Here is a 19908-nt window from a genome sequence, read left to right on the forward strand (position 1 = left end):
CCTCACTCTCTCCCCTCCCTCTCTCCCCTCCCTCCATCCATCCCTCCCTCCTCCATCCCTCTCTCTTTCTCTAATCTGAGGGAACTTAAAGGGCTCTTATCTCCAGGCTCTCCTGCTTCATTCATGCTTGATTTACTTTAATTTGTCTGATAGGGATTTAGACAGCCCATCTCTGCCTGTCTGCTTGCCTGCCTGCCTGTCTGTCTGCCTGCCTGTCTGTGTCTTTCTGTCTGTCTGTCTGTCTGCCTGTCTGCCTGTCTCCCTGCCTGTCTGTCTGTCTGTCTGTCTGTCGACCAGAAAACAAATTTCCTTCACATTGGACTTATTCCCCCCCCCCTCCCTCCTTTTCCCTCCTCCCCCTCCTTCCCTCCTCTCTCTATCTCTGAGGACAGTTCCTGGAGAGGTTCTTAGTGCATCAGAGCGTCGGTGCGTGTGTGTCTGAGCGTGGGAGTGTGCCGACTGAGAGAATAAAAAGGGTTCAGTTGTGTGGAGTGATTCCCTGATGTGCTTCAGTCAAGGCACACACACACACACACACACACAGTGACGGTAGGTGTAAAACGTAGTCACACACCAGTGATGCCTCAGTGGTGAGGTGAGCACTGGCAGGTGAAACACAGACACACCAGATGCCAAACACTGCAAAAAAAACACAGACACACTCACAGGAATAAGATGGAAACTGACACAGTGACAGCGGTAACGTACAGTCACTACACTGATGGTAAAAGTTAGATAGAAAGTGATAGAGACAGTGATACACGTGGTGATGTATGGAAAAGTGCCCCCCCCATCCTCTCTCCCCAGACACACACACCTCAACCCCCACCTCACCCCCCCCCCACCCTTCATATTCCAACTTAAACTAAGACATCATTGAAATTCCACTCATGGCTTCGAGAATGTGTTTGTGCCGATAAACAAATGTGTGCATGAATTTGCGTGTGTGTTTGGATGGGGAGTGTGTGTGTGTGTGTGGTGTGGGGGGGGGGCTGTGTGTGCAAGCTGATAAACAGAGTGATGATCCAGCAACACATATTTTCTCCACTCTCTCTCCCCTCTCTCTCCCTCTCCCCCCCCCCCCCCCCCAGTCTTAATTACCAGCAGCTTGTTGGTGCTGTGATAACCGCGTGTTAATTGAATCGAGCGCAGGCCTGCATAATCAGACAGCGGCAGTATGTTTCGTTTCAAGCAGATTAGCCTCTCTGTCTCTATCTGCATTCATACAACCATCATAATGACATGACTCGTCTCTATCTGGGAGACAGGCCACCTCCTCCTCTATATCCGCCTCCTCTCCTCCTCCTTCTCCTCTTCCTCCCTCCTCCTCCTCCTCCTCCTCCTCTATATCCGCCTCCTCTCCTCCTCCTTCTCCTCTTCCTCCCTCCTCTCCTCCTCTATATCCTTCTCCTCTCCTCTTCCTTCTCCTCTTCCTCCCTCCTCTCCTCCTCCTCTATATCCTTCTCCTCTCCTCTTCCTTCTCCTCTTCCTCCCTCCTCTCCTCCTCCTCTATATCCTTCTCCTCTCCTCTTCCTTCTCCTCTTCCTCCCTCCTCTCCTCCTCCTCTCCTCCTCCTCCTCCTCCTGCATCACTCCTCCTTCTCCTCTTCTCCTCTTTCTCCTCTCTTTACCACAACTAATATAACGACTTTAAGGAGGTTAGACTACTGGAGGTGTGATTCACACACACACACACACACACACACACAGTAGCTGAGATGGATGGTCTGTTTGCCCCCTGTCTCTTTCTCAACTCAGATCTCCGCCTTTCTCTTCTTTTACCTCCCCCTCTCCACCCTGTCTCTCCTCCCCTTCTCCATCCCCTCTCCTCTCTCCTCCCCCTCTCCTCTCGGCCCCAGAGAACAGGATTCAGAGACTCAGTCTGTGTCACTTTGATGTCGTCTCAAACTTTAATGATTTAACATTGTTTCAGGGATTTTCTCTAATCCACACTACTATTAAAATCCTTACTCTCCCCATCCCCCCATCCCCCCATCCATACATCTGTCCTTGTCCTCTGAGGACATGGCCTCCCTCCCTTTCTCTTTCTCTTTCACTCCCCCCCCCCCCCCCCGCCCCTTATCCATAACTCTCCGTCACAAACGTATTATTCGATTTCAGAACTACATTTCAATTTCTTGGCAGTCACAGAAACTTCTGGTGGAATCAGTTGAGCTCTGGCTGTTGGACCCTGCAGTGAAATTAAACTTGTTCTGAATTTAGTATTCTCCTCATTAAAACAATGATTACGAGTTCATGAGATTATCACGCATCTTTGTATTGCACTTTTGGGGGCAGCGTGGAAAAAGTCAGTATGAATATCAGCCATGAATGAAAACCTTTTTGAAGTTGAAAGACTGCTTCGACTTAGATGGGTATTCATTATCAAACCCGTCAAGAGAAGTAGGGTTTGAAAATGAAAAGTCTTTATTTCTACTCTGCATTTTCACATAAAATAATTAATATTTATGGACATTTCTGTTTTATTCATTCAGCAGACACTTGTATCCAAGGCAATATTCAAATACATATTTGTTATTATTTAAAATGTTCTTTCTATGCATTGAATTATTTGGAAATGTTTTTATGGTGCAATGAAGCAGCTTTGAATCGGTAACATAATTAACAAAGTACTATTTAATTCTGGTGATAAGTGGTGATAGAGTTACTACTGAGTAACAGCGATGGATACGCAACGCACCAACCACACGCAGAAGAGACGCTGATGACAGCAACAAGAAGGCATGGCACAATGTCAGACAAATATCCGACGTAGAACTGTGAAATCTAGAAAGAAAAGAGACGTGTTTCTACAAGATCTGAGATCTGGCTTTATCTGCTCTACCAGCAGCCCTGGAGGAGAGAGAGAGGGATGGGGGAGATGGAGAGAGAGATAGAGGTGGAGAGAGAGGGGGGGAGGGGGGAGAGAGAGGGAGGAAAAGATGGGAGAGAGCGAGAGATGGAGGAGAGGGAGAGGGAGTGAAAAATGGGGAGAGATGGAGAGATGGGGGAGAGAGAGAAAGAGAGTTGTCTGTGGACAGCTTTGGCAAAAATGGTTTAACCGGAACATTCATGCCAATAAAGAATATTGAACTGAATTGAAAGAGAGATGGAGGAGAGAGGAAGAGAGGGAGAGCGGGAGAGAAGGAGAGAAGAGGAAGGGAGATGGAGAGATAGGGAGAGAAAGATGGAGAGATGGAGGAGAGAGCGAGAGAGGGAGAGAGAAAAAAGAGAAAGGGATGCAGAAAGAGAGTGTGAACACACACACACACACCACACATAGTAGCTATTAGAAACACAGCGTGACCAGATGACAATCAGAGTAGATTTAATCTCAACTCCTCAGAGCACCACATCAAGTAGTGCTTAATGACTCCTCTACAGCAGAGAGAGCTCTAATCTTGGGTGTGTGTGCGTGTGAGAGAGTGTGTGTCCATGTGCGTGTGACACAGGTGCAGTTCCCTCCAGTTAGGTAGTTCTGTGGATCAGAGAGCGTTTCAGGCAGGCAGACTCAGTCGTTAGCGAACACTTCGCTGATTCGCTGACAGTACAGACACTTTGCCTTGGCGTTATGGCCAACCGAGACTACACCTCGACACCCGTGTCAGAGAACTCCAATACCCATCACTCCCCCTTCAGACAGCAGGACAGAACCCAGGGTGCAGGCAACACGAGCAGAGCACTGTGCATCCTGTCACACCCGGAACAATGTCAGAGTGTGCGTGAGTTCCTGGTGGTTAACTAGACCGCCCTGTTACTGTAGGAGGGGTGACTGGGTGTGTTTTATGTGATGGTGGTATATGGACTGACAGCAAGTTTCAAATCAACCCTTACATTGCTTTGGAAAAAAAAAGTGTCTGCTAAATGTGCACATTTACATATTTACATATTATCTCAGTGACGAGTCCAAACTCATTCAACAGTCAGCACAATCACAATCAGCTTACCTGGGCCATCCCACTCCTCCTGTCGCTCTATTGGTGGGCTGGGAAGTGACTTCCTGGTTTGGGACTCTGCTGGCCCGGCCTCTTCCTCACCTGCAGGAGCACGGGGTCAAAGGTTAGATTACCTCCTGCGGTGTGTGAGTGTGTGTGTGTATATGTGAGTGTGGGTGTAAGAGAGCATGTGTGTGAGTGAGTGTGTGTGTGTGTGTGTATATGTGAGTGTGGGTGTATATGTGAGTGTGGGTGTAAGAGAGCGTGTGTGTGTGTGTGTGTGTGTGTGTGTGTGAGGTACATGGGAGCCTGTAACAAGCCTGGACCTGATTCTAACAACCCCAGGGAACACGACATCTGGAGGAAGAACAAAAAGAAGTGACACCGTGACACGAGATTCCTTCTCCTTTGAAGATTCGTCCCCGTGAGCCACTATGAGTGAGTTTGTGGCTAAAAACGATTTGTCTTTCCGCTTTGTTTATTAGACGTCGGAGAAGAACTGTTGAAATACAAAGAGATTGTTCAAAGGGGAGATCCATGTTGAGGAGGAGAAGGAATTTTCCAGGACCCGGCGTCACGCCAATCGGGCCTGACTCTGCCCTGTGGCGGTCCAGGAATTAGACCAAACCCAATGTGTGATCAGCAGGTGTAGCCAAGAGGCATGGGCGTAATTGAATTTCAGTTCAAAGGGCCCGGTGAAAACCCTGGGGTCACGGTGTTTGTTTGTCATTGGGTTTACAACTCATCAAGTTGTATGCGTGTTTATACACATTTCGTTTGCGAAAATGGAATACTATGATGAAAGCCAGGATGGAGAGACGGGGGAGAGGCGGCGAGGGAGAGGTGCAGGGGCGAGAGAAAGAGGAGGAGGGGGTGAGAGGCGGAGGAGGGCGTGGAGAGGGAGAGGGAGAGGAGGATGAGAGGGGGGAGAGGGAGGGTAGAAGGGGGTGAGAGGTGGAGGAGGGGGTGAGGTGAGGTGAGGAGGGGGAGGGTTAAAAGTGAGGGGTTTTAAAGGCACAAAGTAGTAGCGTTCCACCACCTGATCCTCGCCTGTGTCAGAACAACCAATGAAGGCGACGAGGGAGAAGATGACGAGGAGGATGATGACAGTCTGTCTGATGGACGGGAGAGTGGAGAAATGATCTTCCAACCTGAACGCCACAATGATGATGGATGAAGAGGATGAGGATGATGCTCCTCACCTGATCTACCGCTGATGACATCAGCAGAGAGCTGTTCCAGTAAGGAGGGGTCTGTTCCCTCGACAACACCCCCCTCAGACCTGAGCCCCCCCACACCTGCCTGTAGCAGGCCTGGGAGAGAGAGAGAGATGGAGAGAGGGGAAAGAGAGGGGAGAGAGTAAGGAGGGAGAGAAGAATTAGAGTAAAATACAGATAATTCTTTGTCTTTGACCATCAAAATACAGTTGGAACTATGTTACCTTCTACTTTCTACATGCAGTATTTGTATGTCACTTTTGGTTAAAGCGTCAGGTAAATGAATAAAATGTCAGGCAATTTCGCAAATATGCTCTGGCAGATGGGTCTAGCCACCCTACCATTCAAACAGTTTCCTCCAACCACAATCAGGTCTGGTCAATCACAATCGTATAACTGTTATGGGGCGGGATTAATAAGGTGTACTGTACAGAGGAACACAAACAACCAAGATTACGTTTATTTCCTCTGATTGGTCATATCTATCCAATTCTATCCAATAGCATCCAGAGATATTTTGGTCTGTGCCTATTGATAACGCCCCTTGGAAATGAAAAATGAACTGAAAGAGAATCCATATCAAGAGATTCAACCATATCCTGAATACACAGGAATGAGACAAAGCTCGGTAGTGAGTGAACGCGTGTGTGCGTGTGTCTTTGTGTGTGCGTGTCTTTGTTGTGTGCGTGTGTGCGTGTGTCTTTGTGTGTGCGTGTGTGCGTGTGTCTTTGTGTGCGCGTGTGTGCGTGTGTCTTTGTGTGTGCGTGTGTGCGTGTGTCTTTGTGTGTGCGTGTGTACATCCAGCTGCCCAGCCGCAGAAGCAAGAACAGAGAGAGCCTAGCGGTTGAACCACCCTGTAAATGAAGAGCCGGCGACGCTGTGAAAGGTGTCACACCGTTCTCACTCTTCTTCTTCATGTCTTATCTGTCGCTCCACTGTTGATTTTCCACTGTTTGATTAATTTCCATCCCTCCGCGCCCCCCCCCCCCACCCCACTCCTCGTCTGATTGCTGTTGCCCGGGGTGCTGCAGTCTCTCTCATGATGGCAAATTCCTGCTGTCTCCTCCAATGCCAGCTTCTCACCACAGCGTATCTGTACGGACCTTTTTGCACAGGGTGGGCGGGGCCTCCACATGTTTTTGTCCCGTACCAATAGGCTACCGTGCAGGAGTTGTGAAACACCTGGGCTCTGATTGGTCGCTTTCCTCAACTTTTTTGGTGGGTATTACGATACATGCGGCCATTTTGAATAGTAGGGAGTCAAATATACTGGTCCTACATATCTACTGGTCCCATGTATCTACCTACATTTTCATGATTGCATTGAAATCAAGCACACACTCACTATAGCAAATATGCTATAGTGAGAACATGGAGTTACAGTTTCAACACCTGCATGAACGTGAGGACACATTTTGTTCTTTCTCTCTCTTTCTCTTTCTCTCAAACTCTTTCTCTCTTTCTCTTGCCAGAGAGAAGGAAACACAAGTACACACATGTACAACCAAACACACACACACATGCAGGCAGAAACACAGGTAGAAACATACACACACACAGTGAAATATCAAAATGCTGGATTTGTCTCTGTTGGCTTGTAGGAGGTGTGTGTGTGTTTGTCTCCTGGCTTGTAGGAGGTGTGTGTGTGTTTGTCTCCTGGCTTGTAGGAAGTGTGTGTGTGTTTGTCTCCTGGCTTGTAGGAGGTGTGTGTGTGTTTGTCTCCTGGCTTGTAGGAGGTGTGTGTGTGTTTGTCTCCTGGCTTGTAGGAGGTGTGTGTGTGTTTGTCTCCTGGCTTGTAGGAGGTGTGTGTGTGTTTGTCTCCTGGCTTGTAGGAGGTGTGTGTGTTTTTATGGAGATAGCACTGAGGAAGCCTATCATCCCACTGCACTGCTGAGTGTGTGTGTGGGTATGTGTGTGTGTGTGTGTGTGTATCACAGTAAAAGCCCTAAGCAGGCTTCCTAATTAAAGCTGAGGTAACAGACAGGAAGGAGAGGCATGCCATCTCATCTTCCTCCACCTCCTCTTCCTCCTCACTTAGTCTTCCTTCTTCTCCTCATCTTCCTCCTGTTCCTCCTCTTCCTCATCCTCCTCTTATACTTTCCAACTGTTGCAACTTGGCATGAGATAAAGCCATGCCATCCAACCAGATATGCAATGTAGTTATTTTTAGTTCAAGGAGAGATGGGTAGTGTAGTTATATCTAGTTCAAGGAGAGATGGGTAATGGAGTTATATCTAGTTCAAGGAAAGGTGGGTAATGTAGTCATATCTAGTTCAAGAAAGGTGGGTAATGTAGTCATATTTAGTTCAAGGAGAGGTGGGTAATGTAGTTATATCTAGTTGAAGGATAAATGGGTAATGTAGTTACGTCTAGTGCAAGGAGAGATGGGTAATGTAGTTATTTCTGGTTCTGGATGGGGACCAGGGTTTGGGTACGGGTATGGGGGCAAACCAGCAGCCCCTTCTCCTGGAGTTTATCTGTCCCCACCGTACCGCATTACCCATAATCCTCCATACTCAGAAAGCTGGGCTAAGCAGTGGAGATCCATCCAATCTCTTTAGGTAAGGGCCTAATCAATCCCTGTTACCGTGGAAGCCTTTCATCAAAGGAGTTAATTCAAAGTTCCCTTTTTCACTTTCTCTCTCTCTCTCTCTCTCTCTCTCTCTCTCTCTCTCTCTCTCTCTCTCTCTCTCTCTCTCTCTCTCTCTCTCTCTCTCTCTCTCTCTCTCTCTCTCTCTCACACACACACACACAAACTCTTGGTTACTCTCTCTTTCTCTCTCTGTCTCTGTTTCTATCGCTCTCTTCTCACTCGCATTTTTCTCTCTATCTCCCTGTCCCTCTCATCTACACACTCGTCTACATTTCTCTATACTCTCATCTCCTCTTCTTCTCTCCTCTTCTCTTCTCCTCTCCTCTCCCCTCCTAGCTTCTCAACACATTATAATCCTCTCACCAGTTCACTGATTATTCAAATAACGACATGGAATTAAACGCCAGGAATTATGAAATTGACTCAATATTTTCAGAATTAATTCCATATTACACAAGCCGTTTTAGGATAAGTTCATTCCCTGCTGTTTAATGTGAACATATTTAAACTCTGCTACATCTGTCCTGTAAGAAATATGTAAATATCCATTTAGCATTTGCTTTTATCCAAAAAAATGTACAAGGGCGAAGGGAGGGTTGAACTTACAACCTCATGATCAGCAGTAAAATTGCTTTACCACTGAGCTATACCCATCCCCATGCTCTACCCACCCCCCTGTAAGTGAATCTCTCATATTTCTACAATCTCTCTCCATCTCCAGTACTCCTCCCCCTGTCTTCTGTCTCCATCTTCCCCTTGTCATAAATCCCCCTCCTCCCAGGACAGCATTCCCATCTGCCACCTGCCTGTGTGTATGTGTATGTATGTGTCTATGTGTGTGTGTGTGTGTCTCAGCTCCCTGTGTGATAAGGGTTAAAACAACAGCTGCCACCAGCCTCGGCTAGATAGAGGGCTGATAAGGCTGACAGGATCTGCACCTCTCTCCACCAGTAACACCTACCCCAGCCTACTCTACCCCCCCCCCCCACCCCAGAAACATCTACCTCAACCCCTATCTGTCCCCCTAGCCCAGTAAAACCTACCCCAGCCTTATCTCCCTCACCCCAGAAACCCCTTCCCCAGCCCTATCTGCCCCCCACCCCGGTAACACCTACCCCAGCCCTAACTAACTAACTAACCACCCCAGTAACACTTACCCCAGACCTAACTAACTAACCACCCCCAGTAACACCTCCATCCCATGGAGCCCCTTGGGGCTGTAAACCCTGTCTCACCCTGGGGCTGGGGGGTCCCAGAGCCCTCTTTGTTACATCTACTATCTGTGTGAGAGAAAAAAAGAGGAAGAATGTGATCTTTCAAAAGGACAAAAATGGAGGGGGGAGGGAGGCAGGGAGGCAGGGGAAAGGGGGAGGAGGCCAAAAGAAATACATATTTATCACCGTATTATCAGTCCCATCCAGCCACAGTAATAAAGGGGGGAATAGCGGAGCGAGAGAAAGGGATTTTTTTTGTTATCGGAGGGTGAATAGTGAAGGAGAGGAGAAGGGAGGAGACGAGAGCAGAGAAGAGAAGGAGAGGAGGAGGAGATGTGAGGAGAGCAGAGCAGAGGGAAGGACAAGGGAGGACAAGGGAGCAAAAGAGAGAAAGAGGAGAGGAGAGGGGGAGAGAAGAAGAGGAGTGGGGAATTATCAGCAAACTGCAGACTACCAGCCAAGTTTCTAATAGTAATAATAGTATGTGTGATGGTGTATCTACCCCAGCCTATCTCCCCCATTATCTCCCTCTTATCTCCAGTCATCAGGGCAAATTAATGGAGCTCTTTTACTCCCTCTCTCTCTATCTGGGCACAGAGGGCACTCCAGAGAATGGAATAAGCAAAATATGAAAATAGTCTATGAATCGTGGAGAGAGATAACAGTCATGCATGGAGATGGTACTGTGTGTGTGTGTGCATGTGTGTGTGTGGGGTGGGGGGTGGGGGGTGGAGCTCATCTCTTCACCCTATAACAACCTTTTGTCCTCTGAGTTCTGTGGGATCTGGAACTGTCTGATTGGCTGGTAGAACTGCTACTGGTTACTGCTACTGGTGTTGGTACTGGGTACTGGGTATTGCTAGTGGTCACTGGTGTTGGTTACTGGTACTAGTGTTGGTTACTGGGTAGTGGTAGTGGGTACTGGGTACTTGTGCTGGTACTGGTGCTGGTGAACACATGACTATTATATTATCATTACTGGTCTTGGAACTGGTAGGGGTTAGTGTCATTCGCCCAGTTCAACCCAGAGTTAGCCATCCTGGCTGGGATGAGAGGAGAGGAGGACTTGCTGTCAGCCAGCACAGCGGCCAGTAAGTGGCCCTGAAGTCATTGTGAAATCCTAAACCTGCCATGTCCGTGTCACTGTGTTGGTTATGATCGACCCCTGGAGCTGAGGAGAAGAGGTGGAGAGGATGAGAGGAGAGGAGGATGAGAGGAGAAGAGGTGGAGAGGATGAGAGGAGGATGAGAGGAGAAGAGGTGGAGAGGATGAGAGGAGAGGAGGATGAGAGGAAGAGAGGAGAGGAGAGGAGGATGAGAGTAGAAGAGGTGGAGAGGAGAAGAGGTGGAGAGGATGAGAGGAGAATGAGAGGAGAAGAGGTGGAGAGGATGAGAGGAGAAGAGGATGAGAGGAGAAGAGGTGGAGAGGATGAGAGGAGAGGAGGATGAGAGGAGAAGAGGTGGAGAGGATGAGAGGAGAGGAGGATGAGAGGAGAAGAGGTGGAGAGGATGAGAGGAGAGGAGGATGAGAGGAGGATGAGTGGAGGATGAGAGGAGAGGAGGATGAGAGGAGGATGAGGGGAGGATGAGAGGGGAGGAGGATGAGAGGAGGCCATAGAGGGAGAGGAGAGGATGACGGAGATGGACAGAGGAGAGCGAAGGAGAGGCGAGGAGGCCAGAAGGGAAGAGGAGGAAAGCGGAGGGGGAGAGGACAAGTGGACATAGGAGAGAGGAAGACAGCGGAGAGGGGAGGAGGAGAGGAAGAAAGGAGGAGAATAGGAAAGTGGACAGGAGAAGAGATGGAAAAAAAGAGGAATGGAACTTAAGTTATCCTAAGTTGACCCAGGCAGCAGAGGAAAACGAGAGAGAGAGGGAGTGTGAAAAGGACAGACATGGAGTGAGAGAGGGAGAAGGATGTGCATGTCAGACTTGCTGTTGGTCCTAAGTCGTTATTACTGTTGTCATGTGATTGTTTGAATCATCTCATAAACTGTCTTTTCGCAAGCAGTATAGCCTTCCGGTACAGCTGGTCACTGAAGCAAACCGACAATCACGGTCCTCCTATCAACCCAGGCACGACCACTGGATAGAATACTCCGCTGGATAGAATACTCCTCTCATCCTCCACTCCACAAACAGAAAGTCAAATGTATGTTGCAACTAAGCTTCACCATTAACGCGTGATCCTGTGTACAACCAATCCCTCCAGTGGCATTCAGTAATAAGAAATATCCACACACTTCATAATAAATAGGAAAAAATTAAGAGCAATATTTTTGGCTATTCTCATGCCTAAGTAAATTAATAGTTTGAATTTATTTGAAATACAAATAAATAGATAAACCTAAACACTCTTAGAAGGAAAGGCAAAACAGAGTAAAAACTTACGTTTAAACTGCCTTGGGTTGCTCTGCTTTCCTCCTCGACATGTTCCGAGACGGTGATTCGTCTTCTAATCCCTCTACGGTCCGTCTCGTCAGAACACGGCTGTACGTGCTGCCCAAGACGAGAGGATGACAAAGTGACATCAACGTGGTCACACACCGACGCTTTCAATGTGTGTTCACGTCTCTCTCCACGCCTCCGTGACTCCCCCCGTCCTGTGAAGACGAGCTTGAGATAACCGCTGTCAGCACGCCCTGGAGAGAAATGTTGACAGCGGGTCGCAGTTTTGTTTCTGAGGTTTGTGTCTCCTGGCACCGTAGCCACAGGCGCAAATCACACAAGCTGATTGTAGTGGTTTGATTAAAGTGTCATGGAATCTCACTTATTGGTTTGAAGTAAACATCGTATCTGAATATATGTTTAAATTAATTGATAATGGGCTGACTTAAGAATAGCTTTTAATTCTATGGTTCGGAGCACATTGCCTATAATAAACTGGCTAACATTATTTATTTGTATTTTAAAATTCGTTATTATATATACATTCACTGTAGCCTATTCCTTGAATGCATTAGCATAATTAAAGGTTTGACACCTTAAGGCCCACTTTCGATTTTGAAAGAAAACAAAAACGTTTCTGCTGTTGAAACAATCCATTTATTTCACCACTAAACGAATATTTAGTTGTATTTTTTTGCAAACATTTAAAATGCATCAAATTAATTGTATTCTTGAATAATTAATTATCTTAATAATTGAACGTCTGTCTCGGGATTACAGGGTCTAGAATTGGACCTTTGCTTTGCTTGTTGCGTCTGAAAAACATGGAATTATCAAGTAGGCTATTAAACCAAAAAATACATAGGTTACATTGAACAGATTTGTGTGTATGTGTAGGCTATAGAGCTAGCATAATGGTAAGAATTTGTCTCCCTTGGCCTGCTTCCCTTCGGCAATAGGCGCCGAGGCAGCTTGCGCCAGACTCCATATCTCCCCAGCGATCAGAGAGTTAAATTGAGGGATTTCCACCTCTTCTTTCATTAGCCCTATCAATAAGTTCCAACTGACGAAGGATTCACACCACCATCCAGCACGCCAGAGCGATAACGGCAGAGTTGGCGCGGGAAGCGCGCAGAAGATGGATTAATTATGCGGTGAACATGGATATTCGGCTTATCATCTCTTAGCAAAGGAGCGCGGTTCACGCGATCAGAGAGGCGGGATAGGGAAGTAACAATGCAGCGGCACCTTGACGACCCTCGTCCTACACGTTCGTTTTTTTGAGCTGTAATTAAAAAATAACATGCAATTATGTTCCTATCTGCCAAAGCAGCGCGAGGGTGCGGGGCTAAATAATTGGTGTGAGAGGGAGAAGAGAGAGAAAATGCAGCAGGAAAAAACTGATTGTTGACTCCTAATGTAGGTCACCTGTGTTTGAGAGCCAAACTTGAACCACTGTGCCAATATAATATTGACAAGATTTTCAGACCTAAACAGCAGGAAGAGAAGAAAAAATGGTCCAGAAATATTCCTTTGAACATTGATTACACTGCACTACACTACATAGGCAGTGTTCAGTACGGACAAGGAGAGAGAAAGAGAGAGACAGACAGGAATGGAGAGAGACAGAAAAGAGAGAGATGGAGGGATGGATAGTGAGAGAGAAACAAAGAAATCGTGGGAAAGAGATTCAGAGAGACAGACTGGAAAAGAGAGACAGCGAGAGAGAGAATAGAGGAGGAGAGAGTGGAAGAGATGGAGGCAGAGTAGGAGAGAAAGACAGATCTCAGGCTATGCCACCATAGAAACTGTACTAAAGAGCTTATATCTTAGACTTATACAGCAAGGTGACACATTTTGTGTGTGTGTGTGTGTATGACGTGTGTGTGTGAGTGTGTGTGTGTGTTTGTATGTGTGTGGATGAAGTGTGTGTGTGGGTGAGGTGTGTGGTATGTGTAGAGTTGTGTGTGTGTATTTAGTGTGTGTGTGACAGCCGTGTCCAGATTGAAAGGTGTTGTCAGACAGGAGACCCATGGATGACAGCACGGAGATCAGGAGAGAGTGAAGAGGAGGGGTGAACCTGGTGAGGTCTCCAACAGAGATAAGCCCAGCAACACACGCACAGACACACACACACATACACTTTCCAAAAGCAAAACATCACTCTAACAGGATGATTGAGATCTCTTCATCAGCACGAATCCCAGCCCCCTCAACCCCAACTGGACCCCCTCCCCACCCCATCCCCTGTTCTGGTGATCATTATTGATGTACAGATGGTTCTAATTCTGGTCTCTGTGTACAGTTGTGACTGTTTGTTTGTGTGTGTGTATGTGTGTACTACAGTATGTGTGTGTGTCTGTTTGTGTTTGTGTCCTGTATGTATGTATGTATGTATGTATGTGTGTGTGTGTGTGTGTGGACCCATCCTTTGGTTGGATGAGGATTTAAACAGGCTTTTCTGTGTTCAGTGTTAAGCTGCTGGTGTTTGTCTGTTTGGTTTCTTGCTGTGTGTGTTTGTTTGTTTTGCTGGTCATTTGTTACCCTAATTACATTGATGCCCGGTGAGGTGTGTGTGTGTGTGTGTGTGAGCGGGTGAGGAGTGTGTGAGTGTTTACGATGTGTAAGTGCGCTTGTGTGTACATCACATACGTGTATGTGTGTGTGAGGCGTGGAGGCTGGGAGACCAGATAGCTACTCCCACAATGCAACATGATTACAGACCTGACTGGACAAACCGTTTCGTTTTTTATGTCGAAGTTAAATTAGGGAGGATTTGCAAAGCAAACACATTTCTGTGAACAATGCTTGGCTTTATTTACACGACGACACCGCCTTCTGCTCTGCCTGGCCTGCAGTGTCTTTAGCATCTGTCCAGGAATGTACCACAGAATGGAGGATGTGCAGCAGTATTGATGATGAAAGCATTTCCTCGGATGGTGAATCCGGCACGTTGTTCACTCCTGCTCACGCAGAGAAAAGATGAATTAAAGGAGAACTTTTAACTCTGGAGATCAGCAGGCAAAATTGGACACGCGTTTTAATTAAATCGGCCCAGCAAATAACAACAGTGCATTATAAATCATCTGTTATCACAAGCGGTATTCTCTCCCTGTGTGTGGGTTTGTGATGTGATTGTAGGTATGTGCATGGGAGTGTGTTTGTGCGTGTTTATGGTGTGTGTATGGGTTTGTATAGGTATGTTTGTGTGTATGTGTGTGTGTTTTGACAGACTGCAGTGCCAGGGCCTCCTCAGGTCCTGATAAGTGTTAATAAATGACCCGCATTTCCGTGGTAATGGTTGCTGGGCTGCCAGGGGGAGATACCATTGTGTGTGTGAATATTCCGATTGTCGTGATTAGATCAAAATGCTGTTGGATTCCTCGACAGAGGCCACGCCAAACAGTCCGATCACAAATGGGTTATTCCTATTTCATGGTTTTGCATATCTGGCTGATAGGAAATAATTAGGTTTGCTGACTGCAGGTGGAGGTAGAGGAGAGGCTGGGGGCTGGGAAGGCTGGGGGGTGAGAGGCTGGGAGGCTGGTAGAGGAGAAGCTGAGAGGCTGGGGGCCCAGACTGGGAGGCTGGTGAAGGAGAAGCTGGGAGGCTGGTAGAGGAGAGGCTGGAAGGTTGGAGGGCCGGGGGAGGAGAGGCTAGGAGGCTAAAGGGCTGGGGGAGGTAAGACTGGGAGGCTGGAAAAGCTGTGCACCTTCATATTGTAATAGGTGTTATTGTGATGGTAAATTGGTAGGAAGGAAGGAGAGAGGGAAGAATAGCTTATCACCAGGAATGTTGATTTAACCTCTTTAACCTTTCTTAAGGCTGTAACCCTCAATAAGAACCATAACCCTCAACACCAACCCTAACCATCAATATAAACCCTAACCCTCAATACCAACCCTAACCATCAATATTACACCTAACCCTCAACACTAACTCTAACCCCTAATACTAACCCTCAATACTAATACTTAATACCACACTGTACGGCAGGTCTGTTCTTAAAGTGTGTCTAAACACCAAACACATTATTTTCAGTTAGACCCATATCGTTCGTAATGTTCACACACTGACCACATTGATCAATCCAGGTCTAGATTCCTACAAATCTTAGCAAAAGGTGTTATTTTCTCTCTCTATCTCTCTTTCTCTCTCTCTCTTCCCCTAATCTCTCTCGTCACATCTTCTCACATTGTTTTGTTTTGAAATTCCATCCCACATTCTGCATAATGAGCATATCTACACATATACTGTCTATATATATATATATATGCAGTATACCTATACATTTGATGTGTTGTTTATGCAGGATTAACATGAGTTGGTGTTTCGTTTCCAGAAGCTGAGTTGAGATACAGCTTGTCAGCAGCAAACAGAGAAGCACAGTAAGCTACTGTTAATTAGTCACTTTCTGTAGAAGAGGAGAGGAGGGTAGGAGAAGGGAGGAGACGAGTGGAGGGGAGAGGGGAGGAGAGAGAGAAGGAGAGGAGAGATGAGAGGAGCGTCGGGTGGTGGAGAGATGAGTGGAGGTGAGGGGAGGAGAGGGGAGGAGAGATTAGAGGAAAGAAGAACCTGCACAGATGGCTGTCACACACCTGCTTCGTGTCACTATTCGTTTGCATGGCTCACTTCCTCCCTACCCCCTCTCCCCCCCTCCCTCTCTTCTAGTTATCCTGTCTCTCTCCCCCTCACCCTGTGCAGTTATCCTTTCTCTCTCCATCTCTCCCCCTCTTCTAGTTATCCTACTCTCTCTCTCCTCCCCCCTCTCTCTCCCCCCTTCCTTTCTCTGATGTTTCCATGGTAGATGTGCTTGTACTCTCTACCAGGTCTGCCAGGCATATGGAGGCATTCCCCAAAGACGTCTGTACCTGCCTGTCACCACACACACCTGTGTGTGTGTGTGTTTTTTGTGTGTTTATGTGTCTTCACAGCTTCTTTCAGTTGTCATTGAAAAAGTTTGCCTGGGTATGAGCCATCACAGTTTGGGTTCAACCTTGTGTTACTGAGTAAAGTTGCGAGACAGTCGTCGTCCTTCCTCTTCAGGAACACAGATGTACCCTGGGAGAGGGGAGGAGGGGGGAGGAGGGGTGGTTAGAGGAGAGAGGCGAGGGGGGAGGGGTGAGGGGGGACTCCTCTCTTCTCTTCTCATCTTTCTCCTCTCTTGTCCTCTCCTCTCCAGAGCTTGTTGACATTTGGGACTGTCTAACGAGCAAGGCTCTCCTCAGCCTTATCTGAAGTCTCGGAGATGTGGAAATGGCCCTGTCTCTGTCGTCAAGGAGACGAGACAAGACAGGACGCATCTCTGCTTCCTGTCTCCGTGTCAGCTAACTTTTGTCCTCCTGGAGATCTGCCACTGATTGGTTGATATGGCCTTTTTAGAATATCCCATCTCGTCTCCCAGGTTACGGAGGTCTGATTTCAAAGGAGAGGCAGAGACTTTTTGCAAACTACAAAAATCAAGCACAATGTGTGTGTGCAAGGGTGCGTGTGTATCTGCATGTGTGCCTGTGTGTGTTTGCGTGTGTGTATGAGAGCTGTGTGCGTGTGTGTATGAGAGCTGTGTGCGTGTGTGTATGAGAGCTCCCTCAATGAAGTGAGCAAAGACACAGGTAAAAAATGTCTGTCTTGCTCAATGCTGCCATCTAGTGCCATTGCAATGTACATGCATCTGCCAAAATCGCCACAGGATGGCACTGGGACCATGATGGATATACAGTCGTGGCCATAAGTGTTGGCAATGACAAATGTTGTGTTTTGCAAGGTTTGCTGGTTCAGTATTTGAGGAAAATGTTTTCACATGTTTCTATAGAATACTGGAATACAATAAGGCACACAATAAGGTGAACATTTTCAATATATGCAAATAGTCCCCTCTTTTACAGCAGTCAATCTGCTCTTAAAATCCAATCAGAATGATAGAGTGATTTCACCTGGCTAGAACTAGTTCACACTTTCCCCTGTGTTGATGATATGACTTACTGAAATTATGCTAGCAGTCATTTTATGCCAAGGCCCAGCAAGCTTTGCAAACACAAATTGTATGTCGCTCCCAATACTTTTGGCCACGGCTATAGTATTTCACAAAACGGTGTATCTGTGTGTGTTTTAGTGTATGTTTGTGAGTGCATGTGTGTCTGTGTCTCTCTGTGTGTATGCGTGTGCCTGATGTCCATATCTGCACAAGATGTTCTGCTGTCGCTCAATCCATCTCTCCTCAGCTGTGTCCGTGACAACAGGCCTATTTCTGGCTGCGTATTGTTACCATGGTGAAGGGGTACCTTCGACTTAGCACTACAGCAGAGAGGAAACCTTTCAGAACTTCCAGAACCTCAGGAGATCTGGAACCAGCTCTGGAGCCCTGGACCTCACCAACACCTCCACTCCTTCACCTCCTCGACCCTGGAACCCTGGACCTCACCAACACCTCCATTCCTCCACCTCCTCCACCCTGGAGCCCTGGACCTCACCAACACCTCCACTCCTTCACCTCCTCCACCCTGGAGCCCTGGACCTCACCAACACCTCCATTCCTCCACCCTGGAGCCCTGGAGCCCTGGAGCCCTGGAGCCCTGGAGCCCTGGTCCTCACCAACACCTCCATCCCAACCACTAGATGACACTGCCCCCCTGTCTGAGTCATGCTTTCTACTACAGTCTTTTACAATCACTTTAACACTAATTTCAGAAACTTGATGTCCTTTTTCAAAACTCTAGACACAAAACTCACAACTAATGATCAAAATGCACATTTTTCCAAACGCTAACACGATTTACAATTGCTTGGATACAATACACATTCACCTTAGATCATTTGTTCATTGAACTATAATCATTGTTCAAAATGACACAACTTAACATCAAAGTATTACAATTTTATAATATGCAATTCACACAAAACATCTGAAATGTCTGTTATTTTCTTACATTACAATGATCTAACTGTCAATTGATACTACAGCTCAAAATGATAAGTAACTGTTGCATTACTCTTAAAGTAATGCATAGTTTTATAGAAACTGCCGAACAACATTCCAAGTTTAGAACATGAAAGTTTCAATATAACGAGATCCATTGACACCAATTACCATGAAACATGAACAAATTGGACTAAACCATCATGTTTTCAGATTTGAAAACCAGCAGCACCTGTCGGTATGCAGGCCCTTGTAATTGCTTTGTCAATTTACAGCCTTGTACTTGCCCCCATACTCTCCCTTCCTCAACCCTATTGAGGATTCTTCTCCACATGGAGGTGGAATGTATACGATAGGTACCCTCATGAACAAGTTACCCTTCTCCAGGCCATGGAGGAGGCATGCAATTACATCACGGCAGACCAGTGTCAGGCCTGGATTTACCATGCCCAGAGATTCTTTCAGAGATGTTTGTCAAATGAAAACATCCATTGCGATGTGGATGAAAACCTGTGGGCAAATCCACAAGACAGGGTTGATGGAAATGTAGGAGAGTAAAAAAATCATTTTCTTTGCTTTGTTTGTTTGTTTTTTGAGCCAGGTGAGGAACACTGCAGTACATGTTTTACGTACTGTAGCATAGTTTTCTTTTGTAGCTAATTATGTTTGCTTTGATACAAAAAATATATTTGATTGTAGGCCTAAACATTTCTGATTTTGCTCAACGATTCCACTGTCTGTAGTAGTCTCTATTAGTCCATTTATGGTGATGTAGTATCTTATGAAACATGTATCACATATTTTGTAGTACAACATTTAATGATTGTACAAACAACTACATGGTGAAACTATGGGTATCTTGTGTGTGGATGATCTAAGTGAATGTTCCTATGGTATTTCATTATAAATTAGTTATTTGAAAGAATTATTCTGCATGCACAAGGTGTCTTTAAATATATGAAAATACAATGCTATGCTTTGAACATGTGACAGTCTGTGTTATTAGTAATGACTGTTTCGAGTCTGAAATTAGTGTCAAAGTGATTGTAAAAAACTGTAACTCAGGGCTGGCAACTTTTCCAAAAACCTTGGCGTGAGATTTGGTAGCAAACAAAACAAATGGTTGGACAACAACCAAAATAATCCTCCCTCAACCCAATCCTGTTTTGTGGAGTCAACAAAACTAGAGCTGAAACACCGCACCACAAAACTAGTGCTCAAACTTCACACCTTAGAAAACATGTTTCACATTGACAAACACACACTGGCGATCTCTGTTTATCTTGGGATTTTGGGGGATCCGTTGAGATCTGATGTGTTTGCAAAAACACAATTGTTTGATGCAATCACCGAGGCAACAGCAGCAAAGTGTTGCTCTGGACCAATCAGGGGCCAGTAAACTAAATCCCAGTTGAGGGAGGACACCGAGGTAAACACATCTCCAATCCTCTTTAACTGATGATGTAATCCCCCCCCCACCCTAACCATCCCAGGATTAGACAGAGAATTCACTGACCGATTAGGAGTGGAATGTGTGTGTTCATGTGTGTGTAGCCTTTGTGTGTGTGTTTGTATTTGTGTGACACATGTACCGGCGTGTGTGTAGCCTCCATGTGTTTGTGCAACGCATGGGAGTGTGTGTGTCTGTTT

At 46.4% G+C, this 19908-nt stretch overlaps 1 protein-coding gene across 1 annotated transcript; it reads right to left on the reverse strand.

Annotated features, from left to right (window-relative positions):
- Positions 1-3946: 3946 nt before the first annotated feature.
- On the reverse strand, positions 3947-17984 carry LOC134006925 (uncharacterized). Its single transcript, XM_062446038.1, has 5 exons — positions 17862-17984; positions 16349-16403; positions 11346-11596; positions 5137-5247; positions 3947-4036 (listed from the first exon to the last, which is right to left on the reverse strand). The coding sequence occupies exons 1-5, from the start codon at positions 17982-17984 to the stop codon at positions 3974-3976; spliced, it is 603 nt and encodes a 200-aa protein (XP_062302022.1). The 3' UTR covers positions 3947-3973.
- Between the last annotated feature and the right edge of the window lie 1924 nt (positions 17985-19908).

The sequence above is a fragment of the Osmerus eperlanus genome, chromosome 20 (genome assembly GCF_963692335.1).
Source record: "Osmerus eperlanus chromosome 20, fOsmEpe2.1, whole genome shotgun sequence".
In the NCBI taxonomy this organism is placed as follows: Eukaryota; Metazoa; Chordata; class Actinopteri; order Osmeriformes; family Osmeridae; genus Osmerus; species Osmerus eperlanus.

Bases quoted from the DNA above. Each gene is read 5' to 3' on its own strand.
- LOC134006925 (XM_062446038.1), bottom strand. From the start codon at position 17,984: ATGACTCAGACAGGGGGGCAGTGTCATCTAGTGGTTGGGATGGAGGTG. The intron at 11,597-16,348 runs GTAACACAAGGT...ATTTCTCTCCAG, and splicing joins CTGTCTCGCAACTTTACTCA to GGCGTGCTGACAGCGGTTAT. The intron at 4,037-5,136 runs GTGAGGAGCATC...GTGCTCCTGCAG, and splicing joins TGTCATCAGCGGTAGATCAG to GTGAGGAAGAGGCCGGGCCA.